The 26,393-nt window shown below is 42.5% G+C and overlaps 1 protein-coding gene across 2 annotated transcripts in view; it reads left to right on the top strand.

The window, feature by feature from the left end:
• Positions 1 to 6,423: 6,423 nt before the first annotated feature.
• Positions 6,424 to 26,393, top strand: part of PTPN9 (protein tyrosine phosphatase non-receptor type 9) — a 79,727-nt gene continuing 59,757 nt past the window's right edge. The window contains exon 1 of one of the 2 annotated variants that reach the window (XM_068556056.1): positions 6,424 to 6,685. In XM_068556056.1, coding sequence (XP_068412157.1) covers positions 6,623 to 6,685 — 63 coding nt within the window. In that variant the 5' untranslated portion in view covers positions 6,424 to 6,622. Of the gene's footprint in view, positions 6,686 to 22,104; positions 22,159 to 26,393 lie in introns of those variants that run through there. The other variant, XM_068556052.1, reaches the window with a different exon arrangement.

The following is a 26,393-nucleotide window of genomic DNA, read 5'->3' as shown; positions in this document are numbered from 1 at the left end:
TAATCTGTGGATTTAATTTATCCATTCTGCTCTGGCCTCCCCATTAACACAGGTAAGTCAAAGAGAGTGAGAGTAAAGTAACTCAGTTGGTGCCTCTCTCCTGTAACTGAATGTTTTCCCATGAGCAATTAAGTATCCAAGGTAACCAAACCTGTTTGGTACTCTTTGGCAAGAACTGTGCCTTGTTTGCTGGAAAAGGATGGGTGCATTCTTTCAGCAAACATTGATTGAGCACCAGCTACTCTGAACTATGTATTGTGCTAGGTTCTGAAGAGAGAGCGATGAATAAGACATGGCCTCTGCCCTCAAGGAACTCATGGTCTAGTGGGAGAGACAGACGCATAAGCAAATAATTACAATTCAGAGTGTTAGGTAAACTCTAGACAACAGGCATCAAGTATTGAAGTAACACAGAATAGTGACTGATTAACCTGTGATCTAGGAGTAGTAAGTAGGGGTGTCAGATGAGAAAATTGTTTGTGTGAGGAAGAAGCCAGATCATATTTTAGTTTAGAGAAAAAGAAAAGAATATAAAAAGCAGAGAGTAGCAGTAGATAAATACCACGCCCTAAAGTATTGGGTAATGGGGGAAATGTTATCTACAAGGGACAAGATTTTTCACCTTCCTTACATAGCTTACTTCAGCCATCCTAGTGATTACAGCTTTGGCCTATGAGTAAACAAGAAAAAATTTTCACCCTAGACATCTGTTAGTACTATGACCTTACTTATTCTGTATCTGTCTTTTAGACATGTCTCTTTCATAGGCAGTAGGTATTTTGGAGCAATTTTTGAGAGAAGCTTTAGATTTCAGAAGTAAAGGTGTTTTGGGGGAAAGGTTACAAAATTCTAATCACAGCTTTGGAAGTATCTCTATTCCTAGATCCAAACAAATATTAAAAAAGGCAGGAGAGGGACTTCCCTGGTAGCGCAGTTGTTGAGAATCTGCCCGCCAATGTAGGGGAAATGGGTTTGATCCCTGGTCCAGGAAGATCCCACATGCCCCAAAGCAACTAAGCCTGTGTGCCACAACTACTGAGCCTGCGCTCTAGAGCCCACGAGCCACAACTACTGAAGCCTGCGCGCCTAGAGCCCGTGCTCTGCAACAAGGGAAGCCAACGCAATGAGAAGCCCTCCCGCCTCAATGAAGAGTAGCCCCCGCTTGCTGCAACTAGAGAAAGCCTGCGCCCAGCAACGAAGACCCAACGCAGCCAAAAAGAAAAAAAAAAGGCAGGAGACAATGGTAAGACAGAGGTCTCAGAGTTAAGGTGGCTGTCTTTTTTTTTTTTTGGTAATATTTATTTATTTTTTTATTTGGCTGCGCCGGGTTGGGGATGAAACCCAGGCCCCCTGCGTTGGGAGCGTGGTGTCTTAACCACTGGACCACCAGGGAAGTCCCAAGGTGGTTGTCTTTTTTATTTTTAAGAGAATTTTTTAAAAATTAATTTCTTTTATTTATTTTATTTTTGGCTGTGTTGAGTCTTCGTTGCTGCGTTCAGGCTTTCTCTAGTTGTGGCGAGAGGGGGCTACTCTTCGTTGTAGTGTGCTGGCTTCTCATCGCGGTGGCTTCTCTCGTTGCGGAGCACGGGCTCTAGGCGCGCGGGCTTCAGTAGTTGTGGCACGCAGGCTTCGTTGCTCCGTGGCATGTGGGATCTTCCTTGACCAGGGCTCGAACCCGTGTCCCCTGCATTGGCAGGCGGATTCTTAACCTCTGCGCCGCCAGGGAAGTCTGGTTGTCTTCTTAATTCAGTCATTCAATACATATTTATGAAGGACCTGCGTACTAGGTTCTAGGCTCTAGGCACTGAGGGTACAGGGGCCTACAGATGTGGTTCCCGCCTTCCTGGCTAAGCAGGCAGACACTAGGCCAATGACATGGAAACACGTACACAATTACAAATTGTGATCAACTCTCTTTTAGAAAAACAAGATGGTGCTAGGAGAGAGTAACAAGGAGCAGTTCAGGGAGTAGTCAAGGAAGATCTTGCTGAGGAAGTGACTTTTGAGCTGAGACCTTAAGGATGAGTCAGATTTGTCTGGTGAAGGAGGTGGGAGGAAGGGGAGGATAAGCTTTCTAGACAGAGACCTGAAACCTATACTTTAAAAGCAAAAAACAAAAGTACAACCCATAACACCCCTCCCCCAAAGGGTCCCTCTTTGTAATTTATTTTCCACTTTCAGGTTTCAGTTCATGTTAATTTAATAAAAATGTGATTGTCTGTCACCTATACACCCCCAACCCTACCCTAGCCTTCCTTCTGAGGTCCTGCAGCCAAGCATTCAAAAGTCCAGGGCTATGTCAATACATATGGATCTACCTTATATATATATTTTGAAGATCAAAACTTCAGCTATCTCATACTGCGATGGAGAGATTAGATGAATGAAACTCATTTAGAACAGTGTCTGGCACCTGGTAAGGATATAATAAGTGGAACTTATTAGTTCAGTGTATGTGTGTACCATGATTTATTTACTGAGTTTCTTATTGATGGGCCATTATATTGTTTCCAATCTTTTGTATTACAAATTGTTTTGCAATCTCTAAGATCTGATTGAGCAGGATGACAGTATCATTCTTGATTTTGTTAGTTCAAGCCTGCGGTTAAAGGCAAGACTTTGTACTCTGATTCTCCTAAGTTTTGCCACTCAGAGCAAATCCAGCCAGCCGCCTTGCACTTGGTTTTGTTCCCCACGCCTCTGCTCAAAAACTTCCAAACATTGTCCTGTTTGGACTGTGATAGGCAACAGTTCCAGAAAACTGTTCCCTTATACACCCACACGCCCACACACACAGCTGTGCCTCTGAAAACTCCGCTGAGTTCTCTCTTCTAGCTCATTCGGTTAAACCTCTCTCTTTTAAAATTTTCCTCACCCAATACCTGCACAAGGAGTCAGAATGCTTGGATTCAAGTTCTAGTTCAATACTAATTAATAAGCTGTGCAACACCAACCGCTGGCGTCCTGGGGATCATTGGGCAAAACAAATGTAAAATTGTAAATAGTGGGTTGAGAGACTCCATCCTCTTCTGTGTCCACTCAGTGGTTTGTACTACTCAGGTTCTGCAATTTCTTACTCCAGCTTAGTCCTAGAGCCATTTGCCTGCTTAGGGAGAAAAACTAGATTTAAGTTACTATTTAAAAATTTTTTGGAAAAGTTTATACATCCACGTGCAAAATTTAAACATACATACACACAATGTTGTTAGAAGCCAAGATAGTGGTAACTCGAGTAATGACTGGGAGGGGACATAAGGAGGGCTTTGGAAAGTTGGGAATTTCTTGATCTGTGTGCTGGTTACATGGGTGTGTTTAGTTTATGAAATTCACCATGCTGTACACATATTTTCATCTTTCTGTATGTATATATATATATATTTTTTAAATTAATTAATTAATATATTTATTTATTTTTGGCTGTGTTGGGTCTTCGTTTCTGTGCGAGGGCTTTCTCTAGTTGCGGCAAGCGGGGGCCACTCTTCATCGCGGTGTGCGGGCCTCTCACTATCGCGGCGTGCGGGCCTCTCACTATCGCGGCCTCTCTTCTTGCGGAGCACAGGCTCCAGACGCGCAGGCTCAGTAGTTGTGGCTCACGGGCCTAGTTGCTCCGCGGTATGTGGGATCTTCCCAGACCAGGGCTCGAACCCGTGTCCCCTGAATTGGCAGGCAGATTCTCAACCACTGCACTACCAGGGAAGCCCCTGTATGTATATTATATGTTGTTGACTTAAAAAAAAATGCGCAACGTGAGAGTTGCGAGTTAAGCTTTATTTGGGGCAAAATGAGGACTGCAGCTGGGGAGACAGCATCCCAGATAGCTCTGAGAAACTGCTCCAAAGAGGCAGGGGGGAAGGTCAGTATATATGTGATTTTGGTGAAGGGGGAGTACATGCAATCAAGCACATATTTTTTACAGAAGATTTCTGCTAGTCTCGTACAGGTTACTGCTAGTCACGAGGAGCAGACGTCACCATGAAGGATTTTAGTGCTTTTCTAGATATGAGGAGATACAAGAATTGGGCTCATAAAATTGGCTCTTGAAAATATCTAACTATCTGAAGACCTGTTCTGCCAGTTTTTCCCAGAGCACAGAGTGCCTCATTTCTGCTCTCCACCTGAACTCCTTTCAGGGGGTGTTGAAAGTCAGCAGCGGCAGCAGCACATGATTTAATCCTTGTAGAGGTAGACGGCAAGTGCCAATGGAGAATGCCAATTTGTAGTTGACAATGTCAATAAAAAGTTTAAAAAAAACCTTAAAGGCACTTTCCTGGTGGCGTAGTGGTTAAGAATCCCCCTGCCAATGCAGGGGACACGGGTTCGATCCCTGGTCCGGGAAGGTCCCACATGCCCCGGAGCAACTAAGCCCATGCGCCACAACTACTGAGCCTACGCTCTAGTGCCCGCGAGCCACAACTGCTAAGCCCACACGCCACAACAACTGAAGCCCCCGCGCCTAGAGCCCATGCTCCACAACAAGAGAGGACACTGCAATGAGAAGCCCACGCACCGCAATGAAGACCCAACGCAGCCAAAAATAAATAAATAAATAAACACAAAAAAAACCCTTAAAATGTATAATTGACCATATAGGGAAAAGTCTCCCTCTTCCCTTCTGTTCCCTAGAATCCCAGTTCCCCTCCTGGGAGACAACCACTGCTATCCTTCTTGTGTATCCTCTCAAAGCTTTTCTATGTATAAATAAATTTACAAATACACATTCATTTTTTTCTTTATACAAATGACAGCATATTATACACACTATTTAGGTCTTGCTTTTTTTCCCTTAATAACATAGCTCAGGGATCATTCCATTCCTTACATGTGGAAGAGACCACTGTCTTGTTCATTGCTGTAAACTTAGTGCAGAGCCTAGTGCCTGGCATATAAACATACTTGCTAAATAGTCTTCCAGAGGAGCATCTGGTTAGAATACTGAAACTGTAACTCCTGTATGGGGTAATGAACTCAACCTAGAGTCAGCCTTATTGGTGTAAAGGATAAAGTAACCCACCTGAGATAGAAACAGTACCAACCACCAGGGGTTTCTTCTCTAACCAAGTGCAGCCTGAAGTTTCTATTGCAATGATGCAGAAATGAGGTGAGGTCAGAGGTTGCTTTTAAAGTCCTAGAAGGAGCATCAGAACTCAGGACATCTTCCTCAGTTGTCTGAAGACCTCTCCTGTGGGCCTAGGTCTGTGAGCTCTCCAGGCTTCAGCCTTTGGCACTAGCTGTGGCACTCACTTGTTAGTTGGGTCCCTTTTAGAGTATTTTTGGTCTGGAATGATGCAAAAACATGCCAGACCCAGCCCTGCCTTCCCAGTGCCCCCTCTACTCCCAAACTGACTCCCAAGACCATACTCCGTAAGACCCCCCAAGCTCTTTGCCGCGCTCGCCTTAGTGAAAATCAAAGGCTTGCAAATGCTGCATGATTCCTGAAAGAGGTTCGAAATCCGATGCTGTTTTTCTGAGAGGCTAAAAGCCATAGGTGATGGATTACAGGATACCGCGGGCGAGGAGAGAGCGAGCTAGGGCCGCGAAAAGCTAGCTGACAGGGTCTGCTCCTTCCACCTGCGCATCCTGGACTTAGTAAGCAAGCTTTTCAGGGTCTTTCAGTCAGGAAGTGACGTGGAAATTGATGAGGATTGCGGGTTCCTCACAAGTAAGTGGTAGTAGCAAGTAACCCCAGGCCAGGTGCCCGTGGGCAGCTAGTTTTCAAACATATGCATTTTTTCCCTCCTCCACGGAGCTTAACCTCTTGAAACTCTTTCTTCCTTTTTTTCGCTCCCCGCTCCTTGAGTCGCCGAAGCCCCTCCTCCGCCCCGGTTCCTCTGGGTCTCCCCTCCCCCCGCCGGCCTCCCCCGCCCCCTCCTCTCGGCGTCCCCCTCCTCTAGCTCCGCTGCCCCCGCCCCCAGGCTCCTCTCTGTCTCCCCCTCCCGGACGCCGTCCGCGCTCTGCCGGGCCCTCCTAGTCGCCTGTTTGTGAATGAGACGCTCAGTTTCTCAATGGAGCCGCGGGGGGCTCGGGCGGACGCAGTGCGGCCGCAGCGCTGGCCTTGAGCCGGGAGGGGGGCGCGTTTCCCTCGCTCCCTCCCTCCCTCCCGTCACCGCGGCTTTTGAGGAACGGGGCTGAGAGGCTGCAGCGCAGGTCGCAGGGCCCCGCATCCCCGAGGACTCCTTGCAGGAGCCGGAGCGCCGCCGACGAAGCTGGACGCCGAGGAGGCCGGCGGCCTTCCGAAAATTTCCCCCGCGGCCCTTCGTTCTGGGCTTAGAAAGTTCTCGATTTCACGTTTCCTTTTTTTAATCCCGATTAGCTCCTCGCCTGCACTATTTTTTTTTTTTTTCCGGGAGAGGTGGGGGAGTGTGAGGAACGGAACGAAGAAAATAAAAAAGGATTTCCGCCCAGAAGAGAGCGACAGTTCTGAGAGCTTTTTCTTAAGGAAACAGAAGCGGCGTTTGCGGCCGCTGCGGGCGCCGGGCCCCGCCGGCCTAGCTATGCGCGAGCCGGCCCCGGGCTGCTGAGGCGCGGGCACGCGGAAGCGGAGGCCCACCGCACCGGGCTCCCCGCGCTCCCGGGCGACTTCTGTCCGCCGGGCGGGGGCGGCGGCGGCGGCGGCGGTGGCGGGATGGAGCCCACGACCGCGCCCCAGCCCGACATGGCGCCGGAGCTGACCCCGGAGGAGGAGCAGGTAAGCGGGGCTGCGGCCGCGGCGGTGGGTGTGTCCGGACACCTCAGGCCTAGCCCGGCTGTGCTCTTCGCGGCCGGGGGTCCGCGGTGGCCTCCAACCCCCCGCCCCCGGCGGCCGCGCCCCAGGCCATCAACCCCCGAAGCCGGGGGCGCTGCTGGTCGCTGCTCCCGCTCCCGGCCTCTTCTGTCTGCTGCTTACCGGTCGCATATTGCCCCCTCCCCTTATTACGGTGATGATTAAAGTTTCTCGAATTGGGGGCCTCCCTTTACCTCTGCCAACATCTCCCCGCCCCCGACGTTTGCAGAACACCTACTTTGCCTCCGGCCCTGCCACCCCTGTACGTGTTTTGCTTCATTCCGTGAGGGTTTGTGGTTTTTTAAAGGCAGGAAGAGCCCCACTTTGGGGGCTGGATTCCTGCGGGGACTGTCTCCCCTCCTCAGGACAGTGATAGGCACTGGGTCCATAGACGCCCTAGATTTTCAGACGAGCCCTTCGGGCTTCTTAGAGGGCTGTGGCCTACTTGGACAGATTCTGGAAGATCCAGGCCTTCTCAGGCTCCCGAAGTCCCTAGCCTTGACCGCCCTATTTAGCTCTCTGCCGCTGGGCGCATCCCCTCACCCCCACTTCCCTCCCCGCATCTCATCTCACTGTCTCCATCTTTCTGAAGCCTACATTGGGCTCCATTGTCCCTTAAAGCTTAAGACTTTCAGTTCCCAGAAGGAAGTGGTTTGTCGTGTCATTTGGGGGGCTTGGGTAAGGGAAGAGCTCAGGGCCTTTATAACTTTCCCCCGCCCACATTCCTGTTGGGGAGACATGGACCACTCCTTCTGAGGATGGTAGGAAAGTCTTGCTAGCTGAGATTGGAACCCTAAAGTCTTTTCGCTGTCTCTTCCTTGGCACTGCCCACACCTATGCTCAAATAAATATAGCCATGGTCTGATTTGTTTAAAAACAAAACAAACAATCAAAAAACCCCTAAAATAAGAAAAAGGTGAACTATGCTGGTAACCCATTTCAAGCTTGCCAGCCCTTGCTCCCAAGGACCACATTTGGTAGTACAGTGTCTAGTGTGGAAACAGCCTGGTTTTACAAACTAATATTGGTTAATGGGCTTAAGACCTGATTTTTAAAAAGCCCTTGACTTTTCTCCTCATTTGTGGAGATGACATTTTTCATATTTGGCTTCAGACCACAGTCTTTTCTTTTGACGCCTAGAGATAAAATCAGCATGGGGAAAAAAAAAAAATCTGCTGCTCTGTATAAGCAGTAGTAATATCCTGGTAACTGAAATTAATGTTAATAAAATGCTAGTCAGGGCCTAGTGCAAGCAGGTGGCCAAGGAGCCCACCTTGCCAAAATTAGGGAAATACTATCGGTACTTCAGCACTAAGGTGTGGTGGTGTTCGGTTGATTTTAAAGGGGCAAAACTCTTTCACTTCTTTTCCTAGGGCTAGTCAGATTTGAAGTTTTTATGTTTCTAAGACTTGAGGGCATCAGTATTCCACTATGAAAATGCCATTTGGGTGTGAATTAAAAAATTAAAACTGAGAAAAGTAAATATTAAAGTATTCATAGTATTGATAAAGTATTAGCTTTACTCTGTATATGTATATGTGTATATATATATACAACTGTGTTTAGTAAAAATGTTTTACATCGAATGAATGTGATGGGAATTAACAAGGACTGGATGGAAATAGTAAAATATATGTATATTAAGATCAAGAAGTTATGTGGGTTTTTTTTAACCATATGTTTTCCTACAAAATACCAAGTTTTCTACAGGCACTTCAGAATGTTGAAACACAAACATAAAAGCATAATTCCAATTGTGGTAATGCCTGATAAAATTTCATATTTTAGTTTAATATCACATGAGAGTACTCTTAACTGTTAAGATTTCTTTAAAATATCTAAATTAAACAGCAGCAAATGCATGTTAGTCTTATCAAAGTAGTTGTCATGGGAAATGACATATTCATTCCATAATGCTGCCTCACTGTTCAAACCAGTTTTAAAACTCATTTGGAGTTGATTTCAAAACTTGTGGCAGAATCTTTGAAATATCTTCAGTGTTGGAAAAATCTTGTAGATTTGAGAGTCAGTTTGATTTTTGGAAATAGAAAAAAATCTTTTGGAATCCTATTTCATGGGTAAAGTAGGGGATCAAACTGGATAACACAGTTTCAGACCCTTTGTGGGGTGTGTAAACTGCTTTAAAGATGTTTCTTCAGCAGATCCCTCTCAAATGGTACCTCTTTCTACACAGTCATGCAAATTATAAGCCCAAAAGTTTTCTTGGATACTTTGTTCTCCCTCAGCCCCTGTGTATTATACATCATCAGGTTTTCCTGAATATCTCCTGAATTCTTTGACTTTTTCCATCACCACCACCACCATTATCATCACCCTAGTTCAAGCTACTGTCATATCCTGACAGAATTTTTGTTTCCTACTTGATCCATCTGCATTCCTGCAAATCTGATTGCATCTTCCCTTTAGCCTACCTGCCGCCAAAATAAACATTCATAAAACCCTCAGTGGCTTTTCATCGCTCTTGGGATTGACAGCTCTTGAATGATTGTTACAGCTTTTTTTTTTTTTTTTTTTATAAATTTATTTATTTATTTACTTATTTTTGGCTGTGCTGGGTCTTCGTTGCTGCGCGCGGGCTTTCTTTAGTTGCGGCGAGCAGGGGCTACTCTTCGTTGCGGTGCGCAGACTTCTCATTGTGGTGGCTTCTCTTGTTGCGGAGCGCGGGCTCTAGGCACGCGGGCTTCAGTAGTTGTGGCACGCGGCTCAGTAGTTGTGGCACATGGGCTTAGTTGCTCCGCAGCATGTGGGATCTTCCCGGACCAGGGCTCGAACCAGTGTCCCCTGCATTAGCAGGCGGATTCTCAACCACTACGCCACCAGGGAAGTCCCTGTTACAGCTTTTGAATATGGTCTACAATGCCTCAGCCCTTGTGTGGTTTAGATCCCTAGCTAATTCTCACACTTCATCTTGCTCCAGGCACACTGGCCTTTTGGTCCTGCATTCTTGCCTGTTTCCTTCTGTTACAGGGTCTTTGCACAAGTTGCTTTCCTCTGTCTGGAAATACCCTCCACTGGTAACTCCCTCTTCATCCTTCAGCTCTCAGCTTTCACTTCCTCGGGAAGGCCTTCCTTGATCTCCCCAGTTAGGTTAGATCTGCTGCTGGCTCTCAGAGTACCATGTACTGTCCTTTATATCACTTATCACAAGTTTACACTATTTGTATGATTGTATGACTGGAAGCTCCGTGAGGCTTGGAACTGTGTCTGCATTTGCTCACCATCATACGCACATTGCCGATCATAATGACTGGCACTCAATGGACGTTCGGGAAATACTTGTGGGATGAAGAGTAGTTCTATATGTGATTTGTACATAGACAGCGTCGTCTCCTTTCAGAGTGGCTTATAAAAATAAGGACGGGGGCTTCCCTGGTGGCGCAGTGGTTAAGAATCCGCCTGCCAATGCAGGGGACACGGGTTTGAGCCCTGGTCCGGGAAGATCCCACATGCCGCGGAGCAACTAAGCCCGTGTGCCAACTACTGAGTCTGCACTCTATAGCCCATGAGCCTGTGTGCTACAACTACTGAAGCCCGCGCGCCTAGAGCCTGTGCTCCGCAACAAGAGAAGCCACTGCAATGAGAAGCCCGCGCACCACAACAAAGAGTAGCCCTCTCTCGCCGCAACTAGAGAAAGCCCGCACGCAGCAATGAAGACCCAATGCAGCCAAAAATAAATAAATAATTAATTAAAAAAATAAGGATGTTTATTTTTATATATGTTTTGAAGGTCATCATTATTACTTCATAGTTTCATTTCCTATCTAATCATGTGTTGAACTGATATTATATCAAGTCCTTTGTAACTTATGATGTTTCTTGCCTTTATTTTTTCAGTTCTCAATATTATAAAGCCTACAGTTGAGGTACAAGAAAAAAGTATGCTTTGCCTTTAAGAAGTTTACATGAATAACAACAGAGTAATAATAGTAATTGTTTCCTGTGCTCCTGCTTTGAATCAGGCTCTGTGCTGGGCATTTCACATACAGTTAATCCTCATAAGATTGGAATAATTATCTCATTTTGCAAATGAGAAAACTCAGACTGAGAGAAGGAAATTGCCCAAGTTCACATAGCTAGCAAGTGATGGAGCCAAGATTTCCACCCAGCTCTAGGTTATTCTGCCTCCACTGCAAATGTTCCCTCTATTACACTAACTACCTTACATCTCATGAAGCAATTAAACAGTTTAATAAGATGCCTACATGGGTGTATGATAACTAATTTTGTGGGTTTTGGTATTGATATGTGCGTTTGATTTTGATGATGCTTTTTTAAAAAATAAATTTATTTATTTATGGCTGCGTTGGGTCTTCGTTGCTGTGCAGGTTTCTCATTGCAGTGGCTTCTCTCATTGCAGAGCATGGGCTCTAGGCGCGCGGGCTTGAGTAGTTGTGGCTCGTGGGCTCTAGAGCGCAGGCTCAGTAGTTGTGGCGCACGGACTTAGTTGCTCCGCGGCATGTGGGATCTTCCCAGACCAGGGCTCGAATCTGTGTCCCCTGCATTGGCAGGCATATTCTTAACCACTGCACCACCAGGGAAGTCCTGATGATGCTTCTTAAAATATAATTTAAAAAATGCAGACAGGAAAAAATTTGGAAAACCTTTGCTCAGACCTGTTTATTGCTAGCAGAAACATATTGTACAGCCTGTGCAAGAAATTATGATGGAAATTACTCTTGGAAAAAATTTGTTCCTTAAGATAGAGTTGGCAACTCTCTGTTTTGAGGTGTGGTCACCATAAAAATTTATTTTTTAAAATGTGTCCTTTTTCTTTTGTATAAGAGAAATAACTATTCTTAGAGCCAAATATGAAGAATATTATTTCTCCAAACTGTAAAAACCAAGGTGTTTTTGTGTCAGGAATACATTCTTTTTTTGATATCTTTATGTGTGAATATAAAAGCCTTTCTTAATAGGTTGGCAAAATTGTAAATTTGCGAGTGTGAAGGGTAATTTCTACATTTCAGTACTCATCTTCATTCTTATTATGTTATTGTCTTAATTTTATTTTTCCAAAGCATATACTCACATTTGTAAATTGACCTGAAGTTGGTAATTTTATTAAATTTGCTAAATTATAATTAACCTGACCACCAGGGATAGTTAAGGGCGTCTTATTCATCTGTTCTATGTCCAAGTAACCTACAGAAAGTGGGGCACCTTGGGTTACGTCTATTTGGGGTAAGTTGTGAGGAGAACACCCTCTTTGCAATAAACCATAACAGAAAGACTTTTAGCTAGGATTATAAGGCTATTTGATGGAATATCTAAGGAATTATAGCCTTTTAGGGTCTTTCGGGTTTTCATGGATTTCCCAGTAATGACCGATAGGACAGAATAGTAGAGTAGCTTTCTAAAGTAGTTATGCTTTTATTCATATTTTCATTTTAGATGGTCTTAATATCTTACATAGTATTTCTATCACATTAAAAATAATTCATGAGTTTTTAAAAGTTGTTGTAACAAATAATCTACTAGTATTGATTTTCAAAGCCTCCAAAGAAAATTTTTATTTTAGAGTTCATGTTGTGTAGAGCTTATAGCATTGTTGTAAAGATTAATAAGCTAGTGCACATAGATAGTAATGCATTACATAGTAAGCACTCAGTTAAGTTAGCCATTATCATGATATTCTCTGTCTTTGAATAGTGAAAGATTTTAGAGCCAAGTTAGCTTAAACCAATCTCAAGGTGGGGGAAAATATTCATTCATGCTGGGGACCATCGCTTAGCATGGATTTTTATGAATGCCAGAAAATAGTTATCTTGCAACTTCATAGTATAGTTTTCAAAAACCTATTCTAATTCTGTGCCGTGGTTTGTGTTCTTATAACGGGATTTTCTAAAGTTAAAAATTTAACTGCCTTGCAGTGGATTTCAGAGATTTTTGGAATTTTTCCCAAGGGCAGGGGTTTTGTCCTGGTTCTTGTGGCCAAGAACTTCCCTTTTCCCACAGCCTCACATGTCCTGTGCTAAATGTCATCTGTCCCCCTGGAAGTAACCATACGTCAAGGACCAAATGATTCATAATGTTGAGGCCTTCCACAGAGGGGAAGGAGAGGAGGGATAGATGAAGAAGACTCATTCTTATCATTACTGCCGGTGACTAAAGATATTGTAATTAGCAATTAGGTGAAATCTCATTTGGATGTGAGAATTTTATTCTCTTAAAACTTCTGAACATATCAAGGGTCTTGGGCTTTAGGTGTGAATGTTAAAGAGACCTGGAGGTTTTCTCCAAGGAACCTGACCTCTAATACTTACTAATGAATTGAAAAGTAAGACAGACATCTGAAAAGGAGCTGAACTGTTTTACAGAGGTGAAAGTTAAAACTCATTGTAGATCAGTACATCTGAGTCTCATTTTATGACTTGTATACCTTTTTTGTGTTGGAAAAGACATAGTAATGTTGGAATACTCCAACTTTGATTTCTACATATTAAGACCCATTTTATAGCAGAATGGCTGGTCCACTGCAGTGTCAAGGTTAGATGTCATAACCCCTAACTCTGATTATTTGTTCAGATACTTGGAAGTTCAGTGCAATTTCAGGCATTTCACACCAGTTTTATCATTCTGCCTTGATGTCTCAGACAATTAGGGGTACTTTCTTTTTCCAAATCAATCACTATCCTCCACCACCACCCCACCGTGTGCCTCCACACAAGAGATCCTTGGTTGGCCTTTCTGGACACTGGAATAGTCACTGTTTTTTTTTTTTTTTTATGAAATTAAAAAAAATTTTTTTTTAGTTTATTTTTCGCTGCGTCGGGTCTTTATTGCTGCGCGTGGGCTTTCTCTAGTTGCGGCGAGCGGGGGCTACTCTTCGTTGCGGTGTGCGGGCCTCGTTGCGGTGTGTGGGCTTCTCTTGTTGCAGAGCACGGGCTCTAGGCACGTGGGCTTCAGTAGTTGCAGCAGGTGGGCTCAGTAGTTGTGGCTTGCGGGCTCTGGAGCGCAGGCTCAGTAGTTGTGGCGAACAGGCCTAGTTGCTCCACAGCACGTGGGATCTTTCCGGACCAGGAATCGAATCCACGTCCCCGGCATTGTCAGGTAGATTCTTAACCACTGCGCCACCAGGGAAGTCCCCTAATCACTGTTTTCTATTCCTCTTCCTCTGGAGTAGAGGCAGATATTCCTAGAACAGGTAGTTTAGCCTGCACTGTTTAGTGCTGAAGGGCCTGTACTTACTGGAATGAGCACTTTCATATATGATTTTGAAAAGGCTCATTAGAACCTAACTGAGATGGCCTGGGGTTGCGGGCTGGGAGTGGGAGGCTGGGAAGCTTCAGAGCGCATGGGAAGAGTTGTTTGTTTATTAAGGATTGGTTATCTCTTAGGTCTAGACTATAAAATGGTGAAACCAAAACGGTGGATTAGAGGTGACTTTTTCTTTAGTTTCTGCTTCTGAGGAAAGTATTCCATTTTTTCTCTGGGAAAGACAGTTTCTGTTATATGTACTGGTTTTCTCTGGAATACCAAATCCATTCAAAACACACACGCACACTTCTTGTCTTTTTATCCAGCATGGGTGGCACAGATCTGACTAGCCTAATAGAATTATTATGAAACCAGAATTTATTCTCAGAATTGATGGGTAGATTCTAAAGAGAGCCATCCATGACTTTAGTACTGAAGTGTTTGGGGACATTAATCCATTAATTACTTTTTCATTGCTTGAACAACTGGCTAATCTTTACCTTTGCATTTGCTTTTCTATACCTCATTATTACACGATAGACATCATTATTAAAATCAGTCTTTTTAAAAATAGGTTTTTTATATTCTCTACAATGACCATATGTTTCTTTTATAATTAAAACGAATAACTTTTTGTAGAAAGTGCTGCATGCTCTATACAGGTTTAGTATTATACTATTAACTGGTGAGATCACAGTATTTAAGATTAATGCAAATCGGGCCTTTTTCTAAACAGAGCTATTTACAAGTGAAATCTGGGCCTTTGGGGAGGTGATGGCAATAAGTCTTAGGTAAACTTCAGGAATCCCCGGCTTGCTTTGTGGCTCCAGGCATTTTAATTAATATTTTTGAGTCTGTTTTGTCTTCTTTCCTTAAGGAGCTTTCAGGAGACCTGCTGAATTTAAGTAAAATCCCTTATGGTTACAAAATGCTCAGTAGATATCTGCGATAGTAGTATTCTTGCCCTCTATGCTACAGGAGACAATTTTTTTCAGATAAGAACAGGAGGAAAAATTAAGAATCCTACTTTGTAGCAGTGAAATAGAAGATTTCTAGGTAGTCTAAGACTTCTGACAGTTGCCATGCATGAATACTGTATCTAGAAGGTGGTAGTGAGGCTACCTGTGCTCATTTTTTTGTTTGTTTTAAATTTATTTTATTTATTTATTTTTGGCTGTGTTGGGTCCTCGTTGTGGTACACAGGCTTCTCATTGCAGTGGCTTCTCTTGTTGCGGAGCACGGGCTCTAGGCGCGTGGGCTTCAGTAGTTGTGTCACACAGGCTCAGTAGTTGTGGCTCGCGGGCTCTAGAGCACAGGCTCAGTAGTTGTGGCACACCGGCTTAGTTGCTCCGCGGCATGTGGGATCTTCCCGGACCAGGGCTGAAACCCGTGTCCCCTGCATTGGCAGGCGGATTCTTAACCCCTGGGCCACCAGGGAAGTCCCTACCTGTGCTCATTTTATGCTGTTAACACTTAATGAACTATCCATTGGTTCATTTGTTTATTTATTCTTCTAGGTTATAGATTTCTTCTTTAGGTGCACTGATTATCATCTTTTTTTTTTCAGATAAAACTTCAAATGGTCATCTGATGATCTAAAAATGACTCATATTTAGAGTGCAAAGAGTGACAGTTTATATCCTCTTCCATATCTTATTTGAACAGCCTTTGTGAAAAAAATTCTCATTCCACTGTTTATCTCAGTGGTTTTCAACCAGGGTGATTTTAAAACACACCCCCACCCAACATTTGTCAATGACTAGAGATACATTTGATTGTCACAGTTGGGGGGTGCTACTGGGATCTAGTGGGTAGAGGCCAATAATGCTGCCAAACATCTTATAATGGTGGGCATACAGCCTACCACAACCAAACGTTAACTGGCCCAAAATGTCAGTAGTGCCAAGATTGAAAAACCCTAGTTTATAACTGAAGAATTTTGTAGTTCTTAGGGACAGAGTTACAAATTCTTACTTTTTAATTCAAGGTAAGTCTTTGGTTCACACATTAACTATTCAAATTCTGTGTCCTCAAATACTGGTTTCTGCAATTGACTTCACATACTGAAAAACTCCAGTCTAAAACGTAATTATTTTGCAGCATAACCATCACAGAAGATAAAATGAGACATTTCCACAGCCTTGCAGGGGTTTTCAGAGATGGGGAGATTTTGTATGACAAGCAGAACACTACTGAGTCCTGCCATGGAAGGATGATAATGGGAATTGTAATTTTTGCTTTCCCTTCCAAATATTTCTGTGTTGCTACCAAGTGTCTCTGTTCCTCCAGTGAGTGAGGTGATTATTATGTATCAATCTCTTTTCCTTTTCATGTTAATGTCTACTAAGAGGAAGGTTTAACAGATCATAAACAGAAATACAATTTGTTCATTCAGAAGGCATTTACTGTCTGTTGCTGTGTGCTATGTTCTTGTTCAGCATGGATTGAGGGCTCTCTGTCCTTAAGGAATTGCCCTCCAGTTCTCTGTAGGAAGTTCTTGAATTGTGGGGTACCCACCAAGGAGGAGGACCTCTTATCTACAGTGAGGGCAGGGACTCAATCTTATACATCCTTAGTGTACATTGTGAGAGTTCAAAATATGTTGCTGAAGAATGAGTGAAACTGTATACATTGAAATTATTTATTCCTCACACACCCATGAAGTATTATTTTGTTTAGGATGATTATCTTCCTGACATAGGAATGATGTTCAGAGGCTTTCAGTAATCCACCGAGGAGGCAACACTGGAACTCAAACTCTTCTGATTAAATGTAGTGCTCTCTCTAGTAAACTTCATCTCTCTTAACCACGTGTTTCTATGTATGACACACCTATATACATATACACCAGAAACAGCTCTTTCTTGGCGTTTGTGGGTTAAAAGTTCCTGGTTTCAGCCATTCACAAGTTTCTCTACAGAGATGTGCCTAAATTGTTCCTAGCTGCTTATTGAACATTTATGAAAAATTATATGCTTTAATGGGGTCAGTGAACTTGAAGTTTCATATAGGTCTCTGGCTGTACCTCTCAGAATGTTGTAGGTCTGCTCTTTGCCTTTATAAAACCAGTCTTTAGTTTTCTATAGGTAGAGTTTAATCTTTCAGATGTTATTATCAGCATAATGGGGAAGTATATATGGTATATTTGCCTACCGGTAATTAGGATTAGACTACAGCTTTTTAAATTGTTTTGTCCATGACACCTTCAGTTTGCCCATGTTTTTGTCTGTACTTAAGCTACTACTAGATTTCCCTTCTTAACTCTCGCCAAGTATAAAAGTTGAGGATGAAAATTTTTCCCAAAAAAAGGATTTTTTTCTCCTTGTTTTTACTTTCTATACTTACAAATTTTCTCTTTCTTAGATTTGTAAAGGAAGAAAAAGAGTTACTAAGAGAGAGATCTGAAACCTTGAACATGAACATGAGGAAAAGAAAACAGATTTATTTGGGAATGGCCATTTGTCTCATTGACTTTAGCTCTTCTGTCCCAGGAAACTCCAGAAGTGAAGAGAAAATGGTATTTCTGGCTAGGTCAGGGATATAGCTAGCAAGATTAAAATATACAGAATTTTCCAGCATACTTTTGTTTTCAAAAATAAATCTTTTTAGATTAGGATTCTGAATGTTTTAGAGAAACCATCTGACGTTTCTCGTACTGAATGCTGGTACACCATTTTGTTTATAGGAAAAACTCAGCATTGTTATGGAATTAAGTTAACAGAAACATTTTTAAAAAATTGAAAACCATCCATCTTTTTTTTTTTTTTCCTTTAAGCACCCAAAGCATCATTTTCTTTCGTAGTTGATATCAAGCTAGGGAAATGTTAGCTTTGGAGGTGATTTTGTGAGAAAATTAGAAGCAACTAGAAACTTGTGTTTTGAATGAAATTGCTAAGACCATTTGAACATGGAAACTAGTCAGAACCTCTAATTGTTGTCATGCTGTCCTTGCAGTGCTACAAGTAATTGTAAAAGCCCACGTCAAACTTGTGGTAATAATAGTGGCTAAGCACTAACTAGGATGGCTATAATTAAAAAAAAGAGAGAGAGAGAGAAAGAAAGAAAATAACAAATGTTGGCATTGCTGGTGGGAATGTAAAATGGTACAGCCACAGTGGAAAACAGTCTGATGGTTTCTCAAAAGATTAAACATAGAACTACCATATGATGCAGCAATTTCGTTCGTAGGTATATATCCAAAAGAATTAAAAGCAGGGAATTCCCTGGAGGTCCAGTGGTTAGGACTCCACACTTCCGCTGTAGGGGGCACAGGTTCGATCCCTGGTCGGGGAGCTAAGATCCTGCATGCCATTTGGCACGGCCAAAAAAACAAAAAACAAAGTTACAAAAGAATTAAAAGCAGGCACTCCAATAGATACATGTACATGCATGTCATAGCAACCCGAGTGTCCAATGATAGATGAATAGCTAAGCAAAATGTAGTATATACATACAATGGAATATTATTCAGCTTTAAAAAGGAATGAAATTTTGATATATGATACAATATGGATGGGCCTCGAAAACATTATGATTACTGAAGTAAGCCAGACACAGAAGACAAATGTATGATTCCACTTGTATGAGGTACCTAGATAGCCAAATTCATGGAGACAGAGAGTAGAATACCAGGGGCTGGGAGGAGATGGAAAGGAGGAGTTATTGTTTGATGGGTACACAGTTTTTGTTGAGGGTGATGGAAGAGTTTTGGGTATAGATAGTGGTGATGGTTACCCAACTTTGTGAATGCATTTAATGCCACTGAATTGTATACTTATGAATGGTAAAAATTACAAGTATTTTGTATATTTTACCACAGTAAAAAAATAATGGCTAAGCACTATTCAAAGTGCTTTACGGGTTTTAGTTCATTTAGTGAATAATGCGGCTGGTGAGTCAAAGGAAAGAGGATAGGTGTTACTTCCACTTCTCCTTTGGCTGCTGATCTTGAGCCTAGAATCTCTTACATAAGTACCATTTATTGGTTACAGGATGTATCTTTGTTAATGATTTGTTAGAATGTGAATTGTCATCTGTTTGAACTCCTGAATATTTATTTCACCTGTGAGATCCAGTTGAGGTTTACTCTGTAGGAGAAAAAGGAGTTTTCTGTGTAGGACAAAGCACTGAGTGTTATGATGCAAACGAACCCATATATGTATAGTGTCCTCATCTCCCCCCGCCCCCCCATTCCCAGTATAGTTCTGGGAATGACTTGAAATATTGTTGATCTAGAGCAGTGGTTCTCAATGTGTAGTCTCCAGACCAGCAACATGGGCATGCCCTGGGAGCTTGTTAAAAGTGCACATATTCAAGTGCATCCCAGACCTACTGAATCAGAAACTCTAGAGGTGAGGTCCAACAATATGCATTTTAACAAGTCTCCAAATGCACGTTCAAGTTTGAGAACTAGTAGTCCAGAGAATAACTAGGGTGCTGTTTTGCTTGTCGGGAAACCATCTAGAAGTGAGTTTAGACACTTAGGCTCACTTCAGAAAGGGAAGGCCTGGATTTGCAAATTGGCTCTGGAACTCTAGGTATTAGAGCTAGTCTGAACTGGATGAAACCTGCAGGAATCATCTGATTCTGTACTAGAACTGTGCTGTTCCAAGGGAGAGGAACAGTAAGGCAAGGTTCTCAAAGATAGCATTTACCATGATTTCTCTGATCCAAAGAAAGAGCAGAGGGCTTCCCTGGTGGCACAGTGGTTAAGAATCCGCCTGCCAATGCAGGAGACACGGGTGTGAGCCCTGGTCCGGGAAAATCCCACATGCCGTGGAGCAGCGAAGCCCGTGCGCCACAACTACTGAGCCTGCATTCTAGAGCCTGCGAGCCACAACTACTGAGCCCACGCGCCACAACTACTGAAGCCTGCGCGCCTAGAGCCCATGCTCCGCAACAAGAGAAGCTGCCTCTATGAGAAGCCCGTGCACCGCAATGAAGAGTAGCCCCTGCTCACTGCAACTAGAGAAAGCCTGTGCGCAGCAACGAAGACCCAACGCAACCAAAAATAAAATAAATAAATAAATAAATAAATAAATAAAAACAAAGACAGAGCAGAGTCCTTATCTACTTGAGAAATAGAAATGGAACCAGGATGTCTGCAAAACAAGGCATTGAGACACTTGATGTCCACTGCAGATGGCATTCCCTAGAGAGATGCTTGGCTTCCAAGGGAGTATTGAATGAAAGAAGACACAGGCTGTTCTGACTCGGCCAAGAAAACCTGCCAGCTTTGACAAGGCCAGTCCATAGGAAAGCTCGTGTTACTCCAATGTCAGTTGCCCTTAGAATCTGGACCTAGGAGTTACCAGATTTTACTGTCTGAGTCCTGCCTGGGAGCTGAGCCCAGTTCTGTTTAGAGTTGAAAATGGGGCACTGCAGTGAGGACAGCCAGATTGTAGGCAGCTTTTTCAGGCTTCATTCTTTGTAGGTTTGCAAATGGCCTCTGAGGTACAGTAAGCTGATCTACTTGTACTATGTTATGAGCATGAATAGGTTTGTCCTTTAGTTTATCTGAGAGGCCTCCTTGGATTTGGAAGTATTGATGCAGTGAGTTTGAGATGGCTGAGGTCTGAAATGACTGACGTTGCCTAATTGCAATCTCCCAGCCAGCTGTATGCCTTTGAGGCAGTAATGAAGCTCTAGGTCATGGTCCCAGTTTCCTGAATGTGTGACACTCAGGATTCGGTCACCTGAGGCATAAGTTGGGCTTGGCCTCAGGAAGAAAACAGGAGGGCCAGTTAAATTTGGGGTCGATTAGCAACAGCATGTCTAATCTGCAGGCCAGGGCCAGATTAGCCTCTGGTCTGACGTGCTGAATCCTAAAGTGTTGGACTAGAAGTCCTCAAGTCACTCCTGTCAGATCCATTTGACACTGGCAAAATTGAGCTTGATGTGTGGAGAGGGAGAGGAGAGGGGGAGGGAGGGAAAGAGGGAGATGAAGATGGAGGGGAGGAAGTATGGGGGGTGGTGTGTTAGTTATTAGGGAACGGAAGCAGGTGAGAGGTAGCTTCATTGTGTGGAGTGGGAGGGAATATAGAACCAGGAAAGAAGGAACTAGCTACTGTGTTTTCAAAGCATCTCACCATTCTCATCTTTTCCTGGGCTGATTCTGATTTGCCAGTGACCTTCTTAGAGTTTAGCATCAGAACTGAAGACAGTATTACAAATGAAGTCTGATAGGCCCCTTGTTTTGGGCACCATGCTTCTGTAATGTGCTCCAAATTCAAAATAATTTTTGGCAGTTTTAGTAAACTGTTGACTCATAGATTCAAGTCAGCTAAGATTCCTAAGTCTTTTCTTAGGGGCTTCTGTTAAATTTCATCTGGTGCTTCTAAAATTGATTTTCTTGCACTTATCCTTAAATATCATTTTGTTAGATTTAATGTTCATTACCATTTGTTGAGCTTTATGAGCCAAAAACTTTACAAATATTACGTTTTCTCCCCTCTTACACCAATTCTGTGGGGGTATTACTCCCATTTTAAAGGTGTAGAAATTAAGGCTCAAAGAAGTAACTTGCTTGCATTCTAAGCAATAAGTGGTAGAACCTGGTATTCAAACCCATGTCTGTCTGACTCCAAAGCCTCACCTTTGAGTACCATTCTAGCCCATTGTTCTGTCCTGTTTTGATCTTTTAGATCTGTGTTCTCTTTTACAATATATTTGTTCTCTTAGTTTATCTCTCCTCTTACATTGTCATCGTGACCCAGTGCCCTTATCTAAGTCATTTATAGCAATGGGACCAGGCCAGGGATGGATGCAGAGCAAATCAAGGGAAAGAATGTGAGCTTTAGAGTCAGACTTGGTTGTGGAATCTTGGTTGTATCATCATGAGTAGTGTGAGTTGGCAAGGTCCTTAACTTGTGTCGGCCTCCATTTCCTCATATATAAAATGGCTTAATACCTGCTGTTGGAAAGATTGAATAAAACATGGATGCCAAGTGCTTGACTCATGGCCTGGCAAGCATACTGTAGGCTCTCAATAAATATTAGTCTATTTGTCTCCCTCCTTTCAGGGAATTCCTTTAAAATCTTTTTTTTTTTTTTTTAATATTCTTTGGGTATGTTTGTTTATTGTTTCCCGCAGGGTATCATCTGCCCCACTGTGGCAGCACACTTGGCCATAGAAAGGAGTGGTTAAGAGAACTGTACCATAAATTTCTGTGTGATTATGAGTAAGTAGCTTAATCTCTTTGTGCCTTAGTTTCATCATATATAAAATGTACGTAATATTAGTACCTACCATAAAGAATTGTTATGAGGATTAAATAACTTAATATATGTGAAATCCTTGGAACAGTGCCTGGCAGATAGTGCTGTTTAATCTTTGCTACTGTGAATATCTGCAAATTACAGATAATAATGCCTGCTTTGTAGGGTTATTATGAGAATTAAATGAGGTAAGTAGTCAACTGCTTGACATTTTGACTGGCAAATATACATAAATTAATAGAAGGAAATCTTATTGTCCACAAAGATACCATGAAATGCTCATCAAATGCCTTGCTGAAAGTAGGTCTGTTCTGTGTTTCAGTGATTTTCAGACTTTATCATGCACAAGAATCATCTGGGGTCTTGTTAACATGCAGATTCTGATTAAACAGGTTTGTGATGGGGCCTGTGGTCTGCATTTCTGACTTCCTAGGTTGATGCCACTGCTACTGTAAAGTAAGACTGCTGAAGTAAGACTTCACTTTGAGTAGCACTGCTGTATAGTACATTCCTTTACTTTTCAGTCTAGTGTATTCTTTCTTGAAAGACTTGTTTTCAGTAAATCACTTCTGGTGATCAGTATTCCCCTTCCTAAAAGCTCAAAGCCCACTTTTTTTTGTTTGTTTGTTTTCGGGTTTTTTTTTTTGGCCGCACCAGTCAGCTTATGGGACCTTAGTTCCCCGACCAGGGATTGAACCTGGGCCCCGGCAGTGAAAGTGTTGAGCCCTAACCACTGGACCGCCAGGGAATTCCTTCAAAACCCACCTTTTTAAAAAAAGAATCTATTGGCCAGGGCTAGGTGTATATGTATGTGAAAGAAAGATCAGTTGTGCAGTTTGCCAAGAATTGATGTCAAAATTGTCAGGGACTGGGAACTTTTGTAGCCCTCAGTAGATGCCCCCTCTTGAAGTTAGGACTATGTTTGCTCATCCTGAGGCTTTGACACCTTTCTTGTCTTTTAAGTTCTATAGCAGATGTTCATCAGGCTCCCATGGAGTTCCCAGGATTGTCAGGTTTTGTAGGTCTGGAGGCTTGAACTGATTTGGAATAATTAGGGGCTCTATTATTTTGAGCGTCAGCTCTTGCTTTCCACAAGGCTTGTTCTTCCCCTCTTCAGGTTGAAGGTTGTACTTTTTGATAGAGAAATGAAAGAAGTAGGAGTTGATCTAGACAGTTCTCACAAAGCTCTTTTTGTTATCTTTAGTTTACGGGCCTTGGCTCACTCTGGCCTGTGACTTTCCCAGCACTTTTCCTTTAGGTCAGAACCACCACTCTATTATTTTTTTTTACTGTGCCCTCTTCCTTTGTACATGTGTGTGTTTGTGGGAGTGCTTTTAACATCTGTACTCCTTGGAGAATGCTGTGCAACCATACTACTGGTTTCTTTAGCTTGTTCTCATTTTAAATTTGAATTGGCGGGAGGGGGGTGGGATGAACTGGGAGATTGGGATTGACATATGTACACTAATATGTATAAAATAGATAACTAATAAGAACCTGCTCTATAACACAGGGAACTCTACTCCACTTCGGTGTACAGTAGAAACTGGCACAACATTGTAAAACAACTATACCCCAATTTAAAAAAAAGCAATAGGTTATATCATATCCAATTTAAGTGTAAGCCAGATTGCTCCCACCCCCGAAAAAGAAAAAATAAATAAATTTGAATTGGTATAATTCATAATTAATTGCACAATTTATTGTCAGAATCTCGCTTTTGAGGATTTCTTTAAAAAAATACCAACTGTCTTCTCTTTAGAGTTTTAGATTATGAGATTTACTTTTTGTGAAATCTACATTTTGATAGCAATATAAAGCACAATGGATAAAACTGTGAGCTGTCTAGAGTCAGAAAACCTGGATTCTGAGTCAGGTTCCACCAGTTATTTTGTTTGGGGGCCTTGGGCATGTTACGTAACAGTTGGAAATCTTAGTTTTCTCAACTGTAATATGGGGATAATGAGAGTATCCACCTCCTAGGGCCACTGAGAGGACTTGACAATCCCTGTAAAACTAGGTATCTGACTGGTGGTTAGAGCTCAATACCCAATAAATATTTTCTGTTGTTAATAGCTAATTTTGTTAACGGTCTGATGTTATTTACTGATGTGTAGTAAGGGTTTACATAATGCCTTCCCAGATAGCCAGTTATTGGATCCTGTGAAGTAGGCAGGTATTACCCTTTTTTGGATGAGGAAATTATGGCGTGAAAAGTTTTGACTGACTTGAGGGCACATAGCTGTGGCAGAACTAGGTCTTTAATACAGGATTACTGGTGCCGCATCTAGGACTTGCTCTCTTTACTGCATCCTTCTGACAGCACTCAGCTGTTGGCTATCAACCTTTTTTTCTCTTTTTTTTTCTTTTTCCTTTTTTATTGAAGTATAATTGACACACAATATTATATTATTTTCAGGGGTACAGCACAGTGATTTGACATTTATATATATTACAAAAACTGAGGAACAGCCAGATGGAAGAGATGCATAGGGCAAGGTATGTGGGAAGGGGTGCAGAACTTCCATGTCCTCTCCAGGCCCAGGTGTGCCACTCTCCCCAAATCTCTGTGTGTTCACCAACCCAGAAGCTCCTTGGTTATCACACTTTCAAAGATTACATGGTTACTTTCTCTTTGAGACCCTTTCAGTTTTTCAACTAGTTTATCTTCTTGGTCTGGATTAAGCCCAGTATAGTAGTTCCCCCATCCTTTTATTTTTTTTAGATTTATTATTTATTTATTTATTTACTTATTTAATTTATTTTTTACTGCATCAGGTCTTAGTTGGGGCATGCAGGATCTTCGATGAGGCATGCAGGGTTTTTCGTTACGGTGCGTGGGCTTCTCTCTAGTTGTGGCGTGCAGGTTTTCTCTTCTCTAGTTGTGGTGTGCAAGCTCCAGGGCACGTGGGCTCTGTAGTTTGCGGCATGTGGGCTCTCTAGTTGAGGCGCGCGAGCTCAGTATTTGTGGTGTGCGGGCTTTAGTTGCCCTGCGGCATGTGGGATCTTAGTTCCCTGACCAGGGATCGAACCCGCGTCCCCCTCATTGTAAGGTGGATTCTTTACCACTGGACCACCAGGGAAGTCCCCCCTCATCCTTTTAGAATGAAACTGTCAGCAAGATTTTATCAGATTTTCAATCCCTACCCCGTTTTAAAATAAATTTGATATCCAGCTAATGATGAGGTGCCTGAAGTTTCCTATCTCTAACATCATCATTACCAGGCCAATTTGGGGATCTGAACCAAGAAACTAATCTATATTCTCCATTATTGAGCAGGCTGAAGGGTACTCCAGCAGCTGTATCATGTCCATTACTCTCTTTTATCCTCATTCAGAAATTCTTTAGTGTGGTTTATGGATTTCTACTGGGAATATCATTTTGAGACACACTGCCATCCCACTTCCCCCTTTAAGATTTGAATGAGATTTGCCCATCATTGGCATACTGCATTCACAAATTCATTAAACTCAGATTTTCATGGATAGGGACCATGTCTTATTTATTTCATAAAATTCATAAACTTTAACTGATTTTGGATATCTCTATTATAGATGTCTTTTTTAAAAAAATAATGAACTTCCTTTATTCCTTTGCTTTTCCTCTTTCCTTCAGTCCTTTTTATTTTATCTTATTTATTTATTTTTTGGCTGCGCTGTGTGGCTTGCAGGATCTTAGTTCCCCAACAAGGGATTGAACCCGTCTGTGCCCCCTGCAATGGAAGTGCAGAGACCTAACCACTGGACCACCAGGGATGTCTTCAGTTAAGATATTGGCAACTTACTTTTCAGATATTGTCTTTTGTGGCTTAATAGTTACCTCTCCCATTGCTTTTCTTATGTTGTTCCTGATGTTCTTTCCCAGTTTTATCCGGGAATTTTTCTCTCTTTATTTTCAATTTTAAGCTCTCATAATCAGATTGGCAAGTATTCAGACAAACATGTTCTTCCTACTCCCTGTCAACAACACTCTTTTAGCAGGCTGAGAACCCATCATCATTCATATATTTACTCATCAGAATGGCGCCATGTGCTGTGCTTGGTGCTGAGTATGCGTTTGTGAGCATGGAAGACTTGACCCTTGCACCTCCCTAAACTTATAGGCTAATGGGAGCAGGTAGACAATAACATAAGCTTTTATAACACTGTGTGCCTGGGTGGAAGACAGTAAAAACTTCCGGATGAAGAAGTGGGATTT

Source organism: Eschrichtius robustus, chromosome 1 (assembly GCF_028021215.1).
Source record: "Eschrichtius robustus isolate mEscRob2 chromosome 1, mEscRob2.pri, whole genome shotgun sequence".
NCBI lineage: Eukaryota > Metazoa > Chordata > Mammalia > Artiodactyla > Eschrichtiidae > Eschrichtius > Eschrichtius robustus.
This window is presented reverse-complemented; position numbering and strand designations above follow the sequence as displayed.